At 41.1% G+C, this 18461-nt stretch overlaps 1 protein-coding gene and 1 non-coding gene across 2 annotated transcripts; one reads left to right on the forward strand and one right to left on the reverse strand.

Annotated features, from left to right (window-relative positions):
- Window positions 1-2355: 2355 nt before the first annotated feature.
- On the forward strand, window positions 2356-16190 carry atp7b (ATPase copper transporting beta; the record flags this gene model as incomplete). Its single annotated transcript, XM_035677379.1, is given in 20 exon segments — window positions 2356-3127; window positions 5600-5827; window positions 5907-6070; window positions 6203-6364; window positions 6451-6524; window positions 7651-7834; window positions 8337-8570; window positions 8662-8753; window positions 8837-8964; window positions 9642-9796; window positions 10165-10299; window positions 10401-10595; window positions 11911-12093; window positions 12195-12375; window positions 13427-13567; window positions 13673-13815; window positions 13902-14105; window positions 14186-14303; window positions 14731-14833; window positions 15398-16190. Coding segments are annotated over 20 exon segments (3861 nt in total), but the record flags the coding sequence as incomplete, so codon positions are not given.
- Window positions 7106-7178, reverse strand: trnar-ccu. Its single transcript has one exon. It is a non-coding gene; the product is annotated as a tRNA-Arg (tRNA).
- Window positions 16191-18461: the final 2271 nt, after the last annotated feature.

Raw genomic sequence — 18461 nt, forward strand, 5'->3', positions numbered from 1 at the left:
AACAATCCCATCTAGCAGAGATCGGATTGTTACAACAATCCCATCTAGCAGAGATCGGCGTCAGATTTTGACAATAAAATATCTGGGAGCCACTAATAATACCAAACATGATGACAGATGGTGTAAAAGTTTGATGTTTCTAGGAAATGTTTGCCTCGTATACATTGCCTGTGTGTAATTTGTTGCACTTTGAACAGTTGAACAGTACTCATGAACGAACCCGAAGTCAACATTTCAACGTCAGATCTATAGTCACTGGAGTGCATCTTATGTTTTAAGCGTGAATATTAGATTAGAAAATTTCCAGTTCTCTTGCTAGTGGCCTCCTAAACCAGGGGTTGTGTGTTCATCTGGTCCTCTCTACGGACATTATCGTCTCTCTAGGAATTTGTAGGCTTTTATAGGGGGATTGTTGCCTAAAATGCCTGATTTCACGTCTGCTTTTCTAAAAACGCATTTTTTTAGCAGTAAAATTGTGGGAGAACAATAGGTGTTTTTTTTTTTTGTTTTTTTTTATAATTAATTAAAAATCAAAGGCAACTTGTTCCAGTGAGAATAAAATCACCAGTAGGTTGGTGAAGTATGGCTCAACGTTTTGTGTGGGGGACTTCTTCTTTGCAGTAATTGTTCCTAAAACTTCCTGAAGGCTCTGAATTATGCTTCTTGTACTCGACTTTTAAATGTGCTAATTATGTAAATATATGTAATATGTTACTTTAGTGGCTTCTTGACACTTTAAACTTGTTCAGAAGCCTTTTTTTTTTTTTTTACAACTTTTAAAGCACACACAGGAAAATAAGTATTCTTCTATGCTGATTTTTGTAATGTAATTGGAAAAATGCACTTTAGTTTGTATAAAAAATCCACCTTCGGCACTCAATAACTAACATGTTAAGAATTCAACCGTATATATTTCCAAATGGCTTTCCCTGTTTGGCTCTTCATACAAGGTTAACTTTCAGTTCCGTGAGATGCCAATGACTGTTGACTTTAAGCAGAGTCACGTTGGGAGGCCCATGTGACGGGCAAGTCTCGTGGCATTTAGGCCCCAAACCGGCAATGCTGGGCTTTTCTCTGCTGGGGTCAAAGGGAGACCCCCGTTTTTACATGACAACCTATTAAACCTACTTAGTATTTAAACCATTTAAATTTAATTTACCAATTATATTGCACCTTTTTCAGTCAAACTTGGGTGATCTTCTCCAGCACGTAAGCTGCCCAGCTTAGATAGTGTGTGCAAACAGATAACTGCCCGATGATGAACTCTTTAAGTTTTGCTGATCAGGAATGTGATAAGCAGGAACCAGGTCTGCTTTTAGGTATCAGTCCAGCCAGCATGCATTAAAAATGGCCCTGCAGTGTTGATTCACAGGGGGATTAAAACTTTTGGCATGGGAAACCTTTGATTTACCCGTGAAGCTGAACTCTCATATCGTATCATCTTAAGAACACAGAATCAGAGATGTTTTGAATTTGACTCACAATGCTGCAGTGCTGATAAGGCTGTTAAAGTAAAGATTATAAAAAGTACTTATTTACATGATTATTTGAAGACATACACCATTGGATCTAATGGGATCTGACGCCTAAATTTCAAAGTAAAAGTTGATGTAGTGAGTGATTATGATCCTGACAAGGGGTTGCCATTTATTTTATTTTATAGATTAATCGTTTGGTTAATTAGTTGACTAATCGTTGGAGCTGATTTCCACTAAAATATGAAATTTATACATAGTAACAGGTTACTAAACCCCTTCCATGACCTCATTGTCTTCAATGGTAGCTATGGTCCTGCATTGAGTAAGACGTACAAGCTAATTTAAAATTTATAACTGCTTCTGATGAAACGTTACATTTTTGGGCCCATTAGAGTCACATGGCTTTTCGATTTCTGTTCACTAAGAGCAGTGATTTGAGGATGGAGGTTTTAAACAAGGGATTAAGGAACATAAAGGCTGAAAGGGGTCAAGTGGGTGCTTGTTCTAGTCGGTAAAGGGTGGTTTTCTTGAGGAACATATCCATCAGTTCTACTTGTATTGCTGTACTCAGGAAATGAAAACAGGGTAGGCATGCTTACACTGATGGAGCAGGAAATTAAAAGCGTATTTGAGGTCTGTGTTGTTTTTGTTCCAAGGCCAACAAAGCAGTAACTTCGTAGCATAGACAACATGATAAAATAACAGTGGGGTTTCATAGCGGGAAAGCTTTTACAGACCTAAACATTGTTAGAAAGTGTTGTGTTCAGGTGTCAACCCTGAATCATTTTGCAGTAAGTCATCAATATTAGTCTTATTTTAAAACGTGAAACTTTACCAGAAGGGAAAAATGCTGAATTGATTTCTTTTATCTTTCCAGAAGAATGGCCCTGACATTGAGAAACAAGGCCTTGACAACTTGGCCTACGAGTACGGGAGTCAGAGTGAGCTCTACCCTCCACCCAAAACTGCCTCCAGAGCTACTTTTAAACTCCTGGGACTCACCCCTGAGCACCAGGCCCAAGCCACCGAAAGCAGAATCTCCAGCCTGAATGGAGTACTTGCTGCCAGCTTGTCTTTATCCAGCAGCTTGGCCAAAGTGGACTATGTTACCTCAGTTATCACAACCAAAGAGATCGCCCAGGAGCTCCAGACCATGGGATTCAATGTGGAGTCAGCGGTGCGGATCGGGGTGGATGGCATGCACTGCCAGTCCTGTGTGCAATCCATTGAGGGGCAGATTGGTCCTTTATCTGGGGTTTCACATATTCAGGTGTCCCTTCAAGAGAGTGCAGCGCTGATTGTATATCAACCTCTTCTCGTAACCCAACAGGAGCTGAAAGACAAGATCGAGGATATGGGTTTTGGTGCCACTTTACTAACCGATGATCCACCCGGACAAGATATAAGCTACTGGCAGAGGGACATAACGGATTTGTCAGTCCATACTGTAACCATTTGGATTGTAGGGATGACTTGCAACTCTTGCGTGCAGTCCATAGAAGGGAGGATCTCTCAGACGACAGGAGTGAAGTCCATAGTGGTGTCACTGAAGGAGGAAAAGGGAACAATAACCTTTGACCCCAGTCTGACGGAGCCGGAGAAGCTCAGGGCAGCTATCGAGGACATGGGCTTTGAAGCATCACTTGAAGGTAGGCACCAACGACAAATGTTTTACTTATAATTCAATTTTTTTGATTTACTGGTTTAATGTAGGCCTTAAAAGTACAGTGTGTAACATTTAGGAGTTGAACCGCCATGTTGAACCAGAACAGACAAACCAAACACTGGTTCTCGATAGGGATTTCAAGTTTTTATGCGTGCTTCACGGCCAACATACTTTCTCCTTTGTGCTTGGAAGGGGAGAGTGAAGCGGGGGAATTGTAATTTGCAACTACACTGCTGCACACTGGACCTTTAAAGAAATAGAATTTATGGAGAAGATTGGTACCACTGAGTTAAATATGCAGCCAGGAGATGGTTAGCTTAGCTTAGTGTAAAGCCTGAAAGCAGTGGGAAACAACTAGCCTAGCTCTGTCCCAAGGTAACACCAGCACCACTGAAGCTTGACATGCTATCTTTTGTTTGTTAATCCATGAAAAAATGGAAGAAGTAATCCAGCAAAAAACAGCTTGGTGAGCTCTAGAGGTGTTAGTTAGTGGGTTTTTTTGCCTTTGGACAGAGCCAGGCTAACTGTTTCCTCCTGCTTTCAGTTCTTATGCTAAGCTAAGCTAATCGCCCCTCTGCTGGTAGCTTGACGTAGTAGTATGTCGTCGCTCTGGGGACAGCTAGGTTAGAAAAGGACACGTTTGATGTAATGAGTGACCACTCTTCACAATGTCCACCGTTTCACCAATGAGTGTGGAGCTGGACAAGTTATTTATCTGTCCACCTATTGGATATGTCGGTGTTATCAACTGAAACAAATGTCTTTTTACAGGGGTGGAGAGTTTACCCAACAATAACCAGACAGATGAGTGCAGACACATTTTTGCAATAAAAAGTAAAGAGAATATAGAGTAGAGTATAAACACAAACAGTTGGTGGATTTGTGACCCTATTCGTCATGTCACAATATAATTGGGTGAACAAAAAAAAAGAAATACTTTAACTCCTCAGCTCATTTATCTGGTTTTTCAGCTCGCTCCCAGCTCGAGGTAGAAAAGCACCCTTTGTTACGGGCGGCTTATGTTGTTGTCATTCAAGCAATGTATTCCTTCATCCTCACCCATGAATTCTTGTGGTGCATTGAGGTGAAGTATGTATAACCTCACATGGGTGCTACCAAAGAATGTGTTTATTAAAGACTGGAGATTTGTGTCGCAGCATTCATGTGGACGTACAAAGCATCTGTACATTACAAACACTGATTCAGTTCTTTCCTAGTAAAACCTGCATAAGGCTTTGGGCCACTAAGCCAACAATACACCTCAAATTCACCTCATCTCTGTTTCCACTGGTTACCGTGGAAACCCGACAAGCATGCCCTCCAGTGCGACGTGGAGGGCTCTTACACCGGCTCCGGGCTTTCGAGGTTGGATTTAATGATGAAAACAGCTTGCCAAGACGTGGTATTAGCTCAGGCAGATTATGAGCAGATTCTTTCATGTACCTTTCAAGGTCGAAGCTTTATTTAGGTACCTGGGGGGGAGCTGCAACTTTTTTGTGCCAGTGCAGTGTCAGGTAGCTACCTATGTTTAATTCATACTGTAAACTATATCTTGGTTGGTTTCTACTCCTTTTACTAATACAAATGGAACTTTACAGCAGGAAGGAGTCTGGACTGAGAACATGAAAAATGAATCCTTTCCCTTCCACAACAACTACTGTTTAGATTAGATTTGCCTTTATAGACTCCCTTAGGAGAAACACATTTGATGTAGCAGCACACATGCACAATCAAACTACAGTTAATGTGCAGTATCGCAAACAGATCTACAAACACCAAAACATTAGTTAGCTAATAAACTCATTTTCATCCGTAGTCCCTGGGCAAGTTATAACAAATCAGGGCCCAATATCATCAGCACAAGAACTACAAGAACAATACATTAGTAAGATTACTAATGGCTGCAAGTTTGGTTTGCCTGCAGCCTAGTCTTAAGTTTCTGTTTAAAGGTTGGCTCTGACTTAACTACTCTCCTTCTGCTTTATGAACTGACTCAGTGGGGGAGGAGCAAGAAGAAGAGGCAAGCATCTGCAAAATGTTAAATCTAAAAGAAATAAGTTGTACTTTTGTATTACATGACAATGGTGATAACTACTGACCTTCCTATCAAGTGTCAGTTGAAGAAAAACAAAGAAACAAAATCACCCTACCAAAATAACCAAGCTTCATTAAACTGTACAACCACCAACTAGAGGCCGAGGGTGTTCAGATGAACACCATTGATTTCTTACCATTGCTATCTATCAGCTGGGGGTTCAAACACAAAGATTGATACATCTGCCTATAATATACTATAGTATAATATAGTGTATATAATTAATATAAATGAGGTAGCAGCTGCAGTGTATCCTGCTGTTTTTCATTCTGCTTAAGGAACACTAAACTTTCCATCTACCTTTAAGCATTTTTGGCTCTTGCCCACGCTGCCACTGACTTTGTTTCATCTTCTCTATAGAACCTGCGAAGAGCATCCAGACTCATGAAAAGTCCAGGCCTGTTAGCTCTGGACCTTCTAACCTGTCTGACCGGCAGTCGCCCAATAAGGCAGGAGTCAGCAATGGCACTGGATCTCAGGCGACCTCTGGAAGCGAGATTAAAGTACAAAAATGCTTTATTTGCGTATTGGGAATGACCTGTGCCTCCTGTGTGGCCAACATTGAGCGTAACCTGCTCAAACACAAGGGTGAGCAAGCTCAAGTCTCATTAAACAATATTTGTTTTGTTTTACAAATGCAATGGCGGAGGTTTACTTTGATTTCTAGGAATCATCACGGTGTTGGTGTCACTAATGGCTGGAAAGGCAGAGGTGAAATATGATTCAGAAGTCATCAATGCCGCTGCTGTAACTCAGCTCATAGAGGACTTGGGCTTTCGTGCCACACTGACAGAGGACAATGCAGTGACACATGGGAAAGTGGACCTCACTGTAAGTCTACACATGATGCAGCATTTTTCAGTTGGGAAAATATAATACATTTACATGCTGTAATTTACATGTTTCTCCTTGTTGGAGATTAAAAAAAAAAGTCCTGTATTTCCATCAATTGTTGACTCGTAGATAACAGGCATGACCTGTGCATCATGCGTCCACAACATTGAGTCCAAGCTCACTGCAACCAAAGGGATCCTCGGGGCCTCAGTTGCCCTGGCAACCAAAAAAGCACAGGTCCAGTTTGACCCAGAAGTGCTCGGAGCTCGAGACATTATCAAGATCATTCAGGTAATGATCGCTTTCTCTATTTTAGCCTCTGCTCTCCTGTAAGTCTTTGACGTTACGACACATCCTGGTTTAATTTCTCATTCTAGGGCCTTGGGTTCGAGGCCAGTCTGGTGAAGGCGGGCTTCAAAAACAACCTCGATCACACGGAAGAAATTCGACAGCAAGTATCTGGTTTAAAACTGTCCTCTTCATCAGAATAGGTGGACTCTAAGAAAAAGGCTTTGTCAACCTGAAGGCATACTGGCCTTACTTACACCTTGGATGTTACTTAATGCAGGAGGGAGAGTTTATAAAGACTTAGATGATCTGAAAATCACAGTGACCCGCATTAATACAGTAACCTTTATGTAATGGTTTAAGTTCATCAGCCTCTGTGTGAACTTTCGCTGTGTTTCTTCTGTCTCTATCCCCACAAATGTTGTGTCGGTCTGTTGTTTTAGGTGGCACAATGGCCTCTTCCCCCAGCTGTCCATGTGCATGACCTGCTCTATGCTGAAAAGACTAACATACTCAGAGAAATCAATAAAAATCAATAAAAAAACAACACCACTGTCAGACAATGTCAGAAACTAGAGAAAAATATATTTGTGATGTATTTTTGTGTACATTTCTGGTAGAATAGTAGGTAGCACATTGTTTTTGTTGCATGAGGATTAAATATGTCTAACACTTCAGAGTAGATCCATTAATATCTGTGTTACAAGCCCCGCATGGCTCCACTATGTCTACTCTAATAGAAAGCACCCCAGATGGGACTCGAACCCACAATCCCTGGCTTAGGAGGCCAGTGCCTTATCCATTAGGCCACTGGGGCTACAAAAGTGCTATCTGAACATACTGAGAATGTCCACAATAAAACTTTGCTGTTTGCATGTTATTCTGACTATTGTTTTTATGACAGCTTGTTTCAATCGCGTAATTTTAACATATTTAAGACCCATTAATATCTCAGCACACTTCTAATGTGACAATAGGACACAGTTAATATTTTGCGAGGGTACTGTACACATGCCCGCCTACTCAAAAATATACAATCAGTACGTCTAAATTCACAGAGAATATTTAGCCTGGGACAACAAAGAAATATCAGTGGACAGACAATGATTTGCGTTACTATTATTCATTTCAGAAACCTAAATTACAGGGAGCAGATAGGGAAACTGTGTGTAGAGCTAAAAATGCACATAGAAATCAACAGCAATTAGTTCATAAGTAACAAAGCAATTGGAAGGTGTATTTATATGGGGTCTTCTTTCCATATTTTGATATTTCTGTCACCTGTCCAGGTGGAAGAGCTCTTTTCTGCTCAGCCTTGTTTTCGGCCTGCCCGCCATGGGCCTCATGATCTACATGATGGTGATGGACAGTCAACACCATGAACATGGGGGCTCCATGCCCGAGGAGCAGAACCTGCTGCCAGGCCTCTCCCTCCTCAACCTGGCCTTCTTCCTGCTCTGCACACCCGTGCAGGTAAGGGAACACAATATGAGTGTAGGATTAATGGTTCATTTAGAGCTCTTTTCTTTACCTCAGAAGGATCATGTGTCTTCTACAAGTTGGTAAATTGATAGTTTAATGGATGTCTTAGACACTGGATAGCTCCTGACTGCCTCACCAAACTTGTTTTAATAACCTAGTAAGGACTCTTGTGAATGAAAATGCCATTCGTTCCTTCTTTGCTTGGCCTTCAGCAGCTGAGATATTTATCAGATCTCTGAAAAGCAGAGATTTTGTCTTCAGATTGTGCCTTTTATCCTGGATTAAAGCCCTTTGGGCAAACAAAACATAGAATATGTATTATGTGCTTTAAAGGTATAGTTCAACATCTTTGGAAATAGGCTAATTCTCTTTTTTGTGCTAAGCAATACCAGCAATTCTAAAGCTTGCTAATTAACATGTTACATTTGGTTAGTTGAATCCGTACAAAAGCAACCTGTAAAATGTTAATTTCTTCTGTTTTTCTCCCCTCCAGATCTTTGGAGGCCGATACTTCTACATCCAGGCATATCGCTCGTTAAAACACCGCATAGCCAACATGGACGTGCTGATCGTGTTAGCCACCTCCATTGCTTACATCTACTCCTGCGTGGTCCTCATTGTAGCGATGGCTGAGCGAGCCAGCCAGAGCCCCGTCACCTTCTTCGACACTCCGCCCATGCTCTTTGTGTTCATCGCTCTGGGTCGGTGGCTGGAGCATGTTGCAAAGGTAAAAGTAAACAATAACAGGAAACAATATACTTTTGCAACTTTAAAATAATCAGTCAATAAACACTTTTGATACTTTTGTTGGTTTTTAGAGTAAAACCTCAGAGGCTTTGGCCAAATTGATGTCACTTCAAGCCACTGATGCCACTGTGGTCACTTTGGGACCTGACCACTCGATCATCAGGTGAGACAGACATTAGAAAATGTCAAACCAACTCTTATCGTACCAACACAACTTGTAACTGTAAGTGCATTTGTACGTTTCAGTGAGGAGCAGGTGGTGGTTGAGCTGGTGCAGCGGGGCGACATCGTGAAGGTCGTCCCAGGAGGAAAGTTCCCTGTTGATGGGAAAGTGATTGATGGAAGCTCCATGGCAGATGAGTCCTTGATCACAGGTAGGAGGATGAGGCAACTGCAGTGAATTTATAGACTCTAAACACGTTCATGTCTCCAGATTGCTTGCTGTTGATTTCATTTTAAGGAATTAAGTCACGTGTCTCTTAGGGAGCAATTTATTACTGTAAAAGAAATGCATGTCAGCAAACTCTTAGCCTTTGACAGAAAGGTAATGACGTCAACTTCCTGTTGGTTCGACCAATATTTTGCATGGAATTTATGTCAAGCTGTGTCGACACAAGCAGCAAGCACTGCAGCAAATTCACAAATGACAAAAGAGTTAAATACACAGGAATTCAGAATCATTACCATTTTTTCATAAACATTTAACAGGTTGCTGTTAAAATATATATATTTAAATAATTTAATTAATATAATGAATATTCAACGACCAGTAGACTATTGGTTTGAATGAACAACTACTACGAGAAAAATCTTTAGTCCGGGACAGAACTAGATTTTATATTTGTCAGTAAAAGTGTTTTTGGATGTTTCATTTCAACTTTTCAGCAATTCAATGTCTGCCGTTGTGATGTAAAAGCATTTAAAATAGTTACAAATATATATATAACCATAAGATAGTATTTTTAATGGGTGCATTAACTGTGAGCATTTATCTCAAAGCCATAAAGGACATAAAATCTGACACAGATGGTCTGTCTTTCTGCTTCGTCAGGTGAGCCGATGCCTGTTAGTAAGAAGGTGGGCAGTTTGGTGATTGCCGGCTCCATCAACGCTCACGGTGCTCTCCTGGTGGAGGCCACTCACGTCGGTGCTGACACGACTCTGTCTCAAATAGTTAAACTGGTGGAAGAGGCCCAAACCTCTAAGGTAGAAGGCAGTTTGAACTTTATTTTCAACAACAATTACATTAGTCATTTAATATCTAATATATTCAGCATCCAAACTTGTTTTCTTTTCTGAAAATAAGATACAAATTCAGTCAAATATTAAACTTCAAAATGTAGTTTCAGGCATTTTCTAGAAATCAGTGTCTTGACACAAGAAAAGACATGGACAAGAAAAAGACGGGTGATGCTAAAAAAATGCTGCTTTGTAGCTCGTACAAAAATATACACACATGCACAAATGCACATTTGTCTATAATATGTATTTCAGTTGACATATATAAACAAATCTTATGCCGATAAAAGTTAACCTTGTTTTTCTTGTTCTCCTCTGTGCTTGTGTTTGTTCAGGCCCCCATCCAGCAGTTTGCAGACAGGCTCAGTGGCTACTTTGTGCCTTTCATAATGATCGTTTCTCTTCTAACGCTGGTGGCCTGGCTGGCAATCGGGTTTTTCGACTTTGACATTGTGAAGGAGAACTTCCCGGTAGGTGCGCACGCAAAATGTTTTCATACACAAACAAAAGGATCATTCATAAAGTTTCAGAAGAAACGTTTGAGCTCTTTGACTCGTTCTCTTCCTCGCAGGGTTACAACCAGAGCATCTCCAAGACTGAGGTCATCGTCCGCTTTGCCTTCCAGGCGTCCATCACAGTTCTGTCCATCGCCTGCCCCTGCTCTCTGGGGCTGGCGACCCCGACAGCTGTCATGGTCGGCACGGGGGTTGGAGCTCAGAACGGGATCCTCATTAAAGGAGGCGAGCCGCTGGAGATGGCCCATAAGGCAATGCACTTTACATCACTTACTTTAGAATATATGATACTGGTTGCTGGTTTATGCTGCTTCACATGACTGCTCCCTTTTCCAAACTTGATTTAAACTTAATCCTTCCGTATCTGCAACCAGCAGTGCAAGACTGACATCGATAGTGAAACTATTATGTGCGACTTAAGTGACTCCACCAGTCAAAACATCACAGTGTTGTTTTAACTAAGAACTCACACTGATACATGAATGGATTCATTCATGTATCGGTGGAGCTATTATAGTTAGGAAAACAAAGTGCCTGCAACATATGTCAAAGTATGTTGATGTGCAGCTGCAAGATGGAAGCAATACTTGTTTTTCTTCCTTCTTACTGTCATTTGTTGTAAATGAGCAACACTTGTGCTCACTTCCCTGCTACTAAGAATTTTGTCCATATCCATTATTACTGTCCTTTTGGCTGTGCAACACAGAGATTGGTTCCTCTTTTTCCCCCCCATTCTGTCTCACAGATGACGAAGAAAGACTATTAATGCCAACACGCTGGGACAAACGGACACAACGGGAAATAAATTAAGCAATTTTTTAAGGGAGTCTGGGGATATTGCAGTTACTAGTTCATCAGTTGAAACAGGTTTTTACAAACATATGCTGCTTATCTTGACAGAGCCCAAACACCTAACTTGCTTTACTGTGAACCAAATAGAGTGTTTGGTGTGTCCTCGGCAGCATTTCAGTGTGGCCTGGTTGCATTTTCACTACAAAAGATAAGTGGAAGGAAGAAAAAATGTGCCTCGGTGGTCGTTTACACTCATAGAGATCCTTCTCCTGGCTGTGTTGTAAAATACTGCTGTTTCACATCTAATCCGATCACTCTACACTGAAGAGTTGTGGCCATTTTCATTTTCCTCTATTTCAATTCTAATTAAGTAGTGACACCATGTGGCATGAGACATTACTGCTTGATTATTTAAACACTAATTACCTGTAATTGCTGCAGAAATGGCACATGATGGCTTCTATTCATATGCTCTGTCTCTAAAAATGTTGGCTGTACTGGGGTGATATTTCTTGACACTTACCATCCAAAGATGAAAACACCTTTAGGTTTTGGTGACTTTTTAGCCCAATTTGTAACCTCAGCACTCAATATGTTCCTCCCCTCAGGAGGACTTAGTCTAAGTCTTAAGTCTTCAAAAAGATATTTTTGTGATCTCAGCAAAGCTTTTATCATTCTGATAACGAAATCCACCCGTCACACAGGTGATCCAAAAGAAAATATTCAAAACAAGCTGGAGTCATGACTGCTGCTTTTGTGTGTGTGCTCCCTCAGATCCGCGTGGTGATGTTCGATAAGACCGGCACTATTACAAACGGCGTGCCGCGGGTGACTCGTGTGTTGGTGCTGTGGGAAATGGCCCGCATGCCCCTGAGGAAGATCCTGGCGGTGGTCGGCACAGCAGAGGCCAACAGCGAGCACCCGCTGGGCATGGCAGTCGCCAAACACTGCAAAGAGGTGAGAGTTAGATCAGAGACTTGGTTCTCCATCAGACCCATTCTGCTTTTTAAGAGTTTGGATCTAAATTACTATGGTAATACACTGTGTGCATGTAACAGGAGCTGGGCTCGAGCGTGCTGGGCTACTGCCAGGACTTCCAGGCGGTGCCCGGTTGTGGGATCAGCTGCCGGGTTTCCAGCGTGGAACATCTGCTGCAGCAGCAGAGTGAATGTTTTCTGCTGCCGGGAGCCACCACCGACGAAAGTAGCCTCCTCTCTGCTAATGAGGCCACGTCTGCAGGTCAGATGGCTTTCAGCATCTGGGGTTACACCCATAAATATGTATTTACCTGCTAATTTTAACAATTTCACTTTTTGTGCAAGTTCAAATATCTGGTGTTCATTTGTGGTGTCATCTCAGCCGACTGGTTCAAGACAAACAAAAACATTATGTAAGACCTCATAATGTATCAGTTTTTCTGGTCAAAATCCGGCTTCTGATCAGACTAAACCACCACATGGGCAACAATAGCCTAACACGGCCGGTTAGCTCAGATGATTAGGCTGTGGTGCTAATAACGCCAAGGATGAAAGAAAAAGTGGAAAAAATTGGTTGACAGGGACCACGGGCCTAATGGACAAGCATCTGACTTCGGATCAGAAATTGAGGCCCAACCCTTCGTGGTGAAAGCTCACTGATCATGAAAGCATAAGGTAAACAAGGCTATGGAGAAATGTGATCTGCAGTAATAGAACATGATTGTCTGCATCTGTGCAGAACATTTGAAGCTAAAAGTCATCCAATCTGAACAAAGACTCTATTTTGCCGTTGTCTTGTGTTGCTCAATTCTGCACGAAATTTGCACAAAAAACACAGTCAAACCAGGCCGGTTAGCTCAGATGGTTAGAGCGTGGTGCTGCTAATAACGCCAAGGTCATGGATTGTTATTTAGGAAGTACACTATGTGTGCTGGTTTGCTACCTGTATAACACATGGCTTCTAAAAGTCTTACGGAAAGAAAGAAGTCCTTCTTGTTATCCACAGGTTGAAACAACATTAGCCAAATTAATCCATAATTTCCCCTTGAAAACATACCTTAAACGAAATCAAGATGTCAACTCTTGTATTTGTTCAAAATTACTTAAATAATGTCTTAAAAGTACTGTTTTTAGTGGATTATATTATTAAATGGTCTCCAAGTACCACAGCTAGGCCGAACACACAAAAACACTGTCATCTCCTTGTTAAAATGAAAATTTGCTACGTTAAAACTGACTCCTCTTTGCTTCAAATTTGGCTTGTTAACTCACTCACGTTCAGTTCGACTTTTACAATATTTCTTTGCTCTCAGGTGAGCCTTTGTCTTACGCTGTGCTGATTGGGAACAGAGAATGGATGAGGAGGAACGGCCACCACATTGTTGCAGACGTCGATGCCGCCATGTCCAGCCATGAGACGAAAGGGCAGACCGCCATCCTGGTTGCAATAGATGGTGAGGATGAAACCTGCAAACAAAAAAAACAACACTCACATGTACTTTTATGTCTAATCTTCAGCATTTTCACCTTAATTTATGCTTAATGTGTTTTCTCTTTAGGGGTGCTTTGTGCCATGTTAGCCATTGCAGACACAGTGAAGGCAGAGGCAGCGTTAGCAGTGCATACACTCAACAGCAGGGGCATCGAGGTGGTTATGATAACAGGAGATAACAGACGCACGGCAAAAGCCATAGCTGCGCAGGTAAAACACACATTTATAAAGAAACGGCAAGGAAAATGTATAATATGAAATTAAACGTGAAAGTAAAGGTTTCTGTTTGAGCACAGGTGGGGATCAGAAAGGTGTTTGCAGAGGTGCTGCCGTCACATAAGGTGGCAAAAGTGCAAGAGCTGCAGGAAAAAGGCCTGCGAGTGGCTATGGTGGGAGATGGCGTCAACGACTCGCCCGCCCTTGCTCGCGCTGACGTCGGCATCGCCATCGGCACGGGTACAGACGTGGCTATCGAGGCGGCCGACATCGTCCTGATCCGAGTGAGTGACACACTGTGGCTGACTGACTCTGTGCAGAGGTGCAGTAAACTGTCTGACCTGAAGGTTTGCACTCTCTGTAGAATGACCTGCTGGATGTGGTGGCCAGCATTGAGCTGTCGAAGAAGACGGTGCGGAGGATCAGGATCAACTTTGTGTTCGCCCTCATCTATAACCTCTTAGGAATACCCATCGCTGCAGGTGCGTTACGTAAAACTATGTTAAGGTAATAAAACTTGAAACCAAGTAACTAACTACTTTTTCTAAGATATCAAACATTCGCTAACAACAAAGGTTTTTCAAATGGTTTGATTATAGAACCTTTTTCATATTTTATTCATTCAGGTATATTTTTTGTATTTGTTTCCTTTCCACACTTCATCCTCTCGGAGGAATACATTTAATTTTTGCCTAAAAGTCACATTAAAAGCTAACTTTTTAAAGGAATGTGAGAATCAGACTGAAAACAACCCCACATTCACAGAAAAAACTGAGAATGAAGCCAACATTGCATCTGTCAGAAAAGGCAAACAACTTCCAAAGTTAAAAATACTGACCCCTAACTGTGTGTTTATCCACCGTGTATCGCAGCGAGTGAACCTGCAGTCCTCTCCTCTGTTGGTTGTAGGTGTGTTCATGCCCGTTGGCCTCGTGCTTCAACCCTGGATGGGCTCTGCTGCGATGGCTGCCTCGTCTGTTTCAGTGGTTCTGTCTTCTTTACTGCTGAAAATGTGAGTCCAGATCAATTTCCATTGTTTGAATGAGAGAATAAAAGATCCTCATGGAGAAATAAAGACAAATGTACTGGATATAATACTTTTAGTGGTCTCTCACGTCAAAACAATACCAAAAGACAAAGTTTGAGGAAATTGTGAAGAAGCACTAGTAGGTCTAGTGTAAAAAAAGACCTTTTAATGCGGAAATGTTACATATTATATCTTTACACCATGGTCTGGCTGAATACTCGATTCTGATTGGCTGCTGGGTGTCCACTAAGTAAGCGATAACTTCACGTCATCCATTAATTCCGGATAATGGACACTTCTGGCGTTATCCCTGATTTAAACAGCGAGGACACACAGTGTGTTCTACCTTATTAAATATTCCAAATCTATGAATATGCAAATTTATTTCATTTCTAAAGTTTTCCTGCCGGACAGAAGATGTCTCCTACTTCACCTATGCATTCTGGCCTCACTTCTTCATCAGAATCAACTGGGTTTTATCGTATTTTTCATCTTATTATATCTCAGAGGTGAGTATAAGTGAATATAATAACCCTCTGTTTCCTCCAGGTATAAGAAAACCTCGACGGAGCTGTATGAGGTGCGAGCACGGGGCCAAATGAGGAGCCTGCGGTCGTCGCAGATCAGCACACATCTGGGTCTAGACGGGCAGCGGCGGAGCCCTGCCCTCCCTGCCCGAGTTCGGGAACAGCTGAGCCAAGGCGGCGCCGTCCCACCCGGCCCCTCCAGCCAAGGACCGTCCATTAACTCTGTCCAGGGGCAGCAGGACCGCTGCTCCCTCCTGGACCAAACTGAGGACGACCTGAATGTGTAGTAGTAAAGAGAAAAGGGAAGAAGGACTCTAAGAGAAGCTGTAATATTTAATATTTAAATGGTTTAAAAATGGTCTTATTTTGACACTGATGCACATTCACCTTTAGCTTATGAACCCTAAACCGCTGTCATCTGAGTCAACACCAATCTATTACTTTATGAGGAAAAAGTCTAAAATTCAAGCTGCAAACTCTTCCAAAGATATTACTGGAACATTATGTAATTTTGTTTAATTTTCATTGAAGTCACTGCTGTACAAATGCACCTTTACAATATAAACAACCCAGAGTAAAGCTCCATGTTGTCTGTTTCAATGAGACTGTGCTGTGTTATAAATAATGCATGAGCTGATTTCTAGAATGCCTGTTTGTGTCTGTTTCATCTGATTTTGTGCCTTCTTTGGAAATTTGCACACCCCGGCTGCCGAGCTGCCACTCAGGCAAAGAGGAAACAGTTTTTGCGTGTTACTGTATTTCAGATTCTTATCTTTAAACAAAGCTTCACAAGCGTAAAATGCTGGTGTTTTATATATAGAAGGGAAGGAGGAGGAGTGAAGACTTTCTGGAGTTTCAAATGGATTTTTATGCCGTGCTGAGGATAATTAATGGAGGAGATTAATAAAATGATGAATCCATGGACTCTAGGAAGGAACAGTTTCACATTTGTTTGAATTATAAGTGAATACATATATAGGATTTAGGATATAAATATGACTGTTATATAATAGACCTTAATCACAGTAGAAGTTCTGACATGTGAATGCAGGAAAAGCACAGCTGTAATCAGTTACAGTAACGAGGTGCATGCTGGTAAGCCATCGTTAATGTTATTAATCGCACCTGTGCTTTTTGGCAAGTAGGTAATTATTTCTCTGTTAAACTGACTTTAGTCATTAGAAACATGGCTGCTCACACTTCATATTCAGGTAAGTGCTCCCTCAGTTTGCTTTTCTTCATATTATAATCTCAATAAGAGGATTTGCTGCATTTCCTTTTAATAATTCTAATAAGTAAAAAATATTTTACAATAACTTAGAAGTTTAGACTGTTGGTTGTTGGTATTTTCAGAATTTTTACAAACCAAACAATCAATTAATGGCAAAAATAATAATCAAAAAAAGTTAAAAGGAGCTCTGCATCGACCAGCTATAACAATATAATCCTGCCTTTACATTAATGCATGCTATTCTAATGATATACAATAGTATAACAGTCACAAGGCGTTTTTTTAGGGCCCGAGCACTGAACGTGCGAAGGCCCTATTGTAATTGAAGGAATTCTTTTTCTTTTTCTTTTTCTTTCTAAACAAACGCATTTTTTGGGAATAGGCCTCAAACCATGCTCAAAAAACAGGGCAGCTTTCGGGTTGGCCACTTATGGTAGGTGCTACCGGTTCAAAAAAATTTTTTTTAAGCTAATAACTCCCGCATCGTTTGTCGCAAATTCAAAAATCTTATATCCACGCGTTCGGTGAATGGAGCTGGAACTTCCCCATATAGGGCCACGCCCATTTTCGCTAGGATTTTTTTCGCGTAGAGCGCAAAATGTCCAAAAAAACAACTTTCTTCGTGTTACTCCTATACCCACTTGTCCGATTTCCACGAAATTTACTTTCAGGTAGTATCTGGGGACCGTTCCTGGCATAAAACCAGTAATTTGAAGAATTTTGAATTTTAAAAAATAGCCTTGGTTATAAAATTATTACTTCCTGTACTTTTGTAAAAACAGGAAATGGGAGCACTTTCTCCGATATTTAGTATGTCCGATTGATTACCAACTTTGAAAATCCATATTTCCCCATGTTTCCTTAGGCATCGTGCAATAACTTCAGGCTATTCACCACTAGGTGGCGTCTTTAAAAATGAAGAGTATAAATAACTATCACTCATAGCATACGGCAATCCCGTGCTTAAAATATGAAACTTTCAATTAGTTACAATAAAATGCCTGGTTGCACTGCCTGGCCTGAGACTCTGCTGTAATTGGATTACAGCGTAATGTTAAGATCAAACGATAGGGCCTGTCACAGTTAATAAAATAATCCTTTTCTAATTAATCGGCATGAGGGTGGCGCCTCGGATATTGACCTTTTGTATTTTTTTTCCTGATATAAATGAATTTTTACTGGTCGCGATTGAAAGACTCTGTAGAAATAACCTAGTTTAATTTTTTTTTTTGTTCTAATAGATATTTATGAATGATAACTAATCCTACAGGTCACGTATGTAGAGTGGTTGCCTAGTAGACCCTGTACAGGTTCCAAAAATCAGCTAGTCTATGGCTGGAGGGTTTTATGGTAACGCGCCTCACATGAGCATATATAGGGGTGCCAAGCTATTCACAGGGCGGCTCGGGAGGGCACCCTTTTCATTGATTAATTTTTTAGAGCACGTGCTGAGGAATAAAAAATCTGAGTAGGTACCACATTGTAGAATAGTAATGTGCGATCATCACGCATCGTGGCTAAACTTCTGTGAAGACACATACTTGGGTAAAAATGTCACAATTATTAGGTTACACCATGAACAAACTCATCCACACAAGTGAGGAGCTTCAGCATCAGGGCACCAATTGATATAGCATATTTTTTAAATCAAAGATAATGGGACCATTTTAAAGTCGTTGTATGTAATTTGTTGTTGTATTACGAACTTTTATATAGAAAAAAAAAATTACCATAATTGTTCATCTTGATAAACAGAGGAACTCACATAATGTTGTAAGGGAATTTTTCAATCGGACATACATGATCTCTGAGCTTATAACACAAATGCTCACTTGCAGTCGCATGTTCCAACTTT

This window comes from Morone saxatilis, unplaced genomic scaffold (assembly GCF_004916995.1).
Source record: "Morone saxatilis isolate NCDOM2014 unplaced genomic scaffold, NCSU_SB_2.0 Contig6, whole genome shotgun sequence".
Lineage (NCBI taxonomy): Eukaryota > Metazoa > Chordata > Actinopteri > Moronidae > Morone > Morone saxatilis.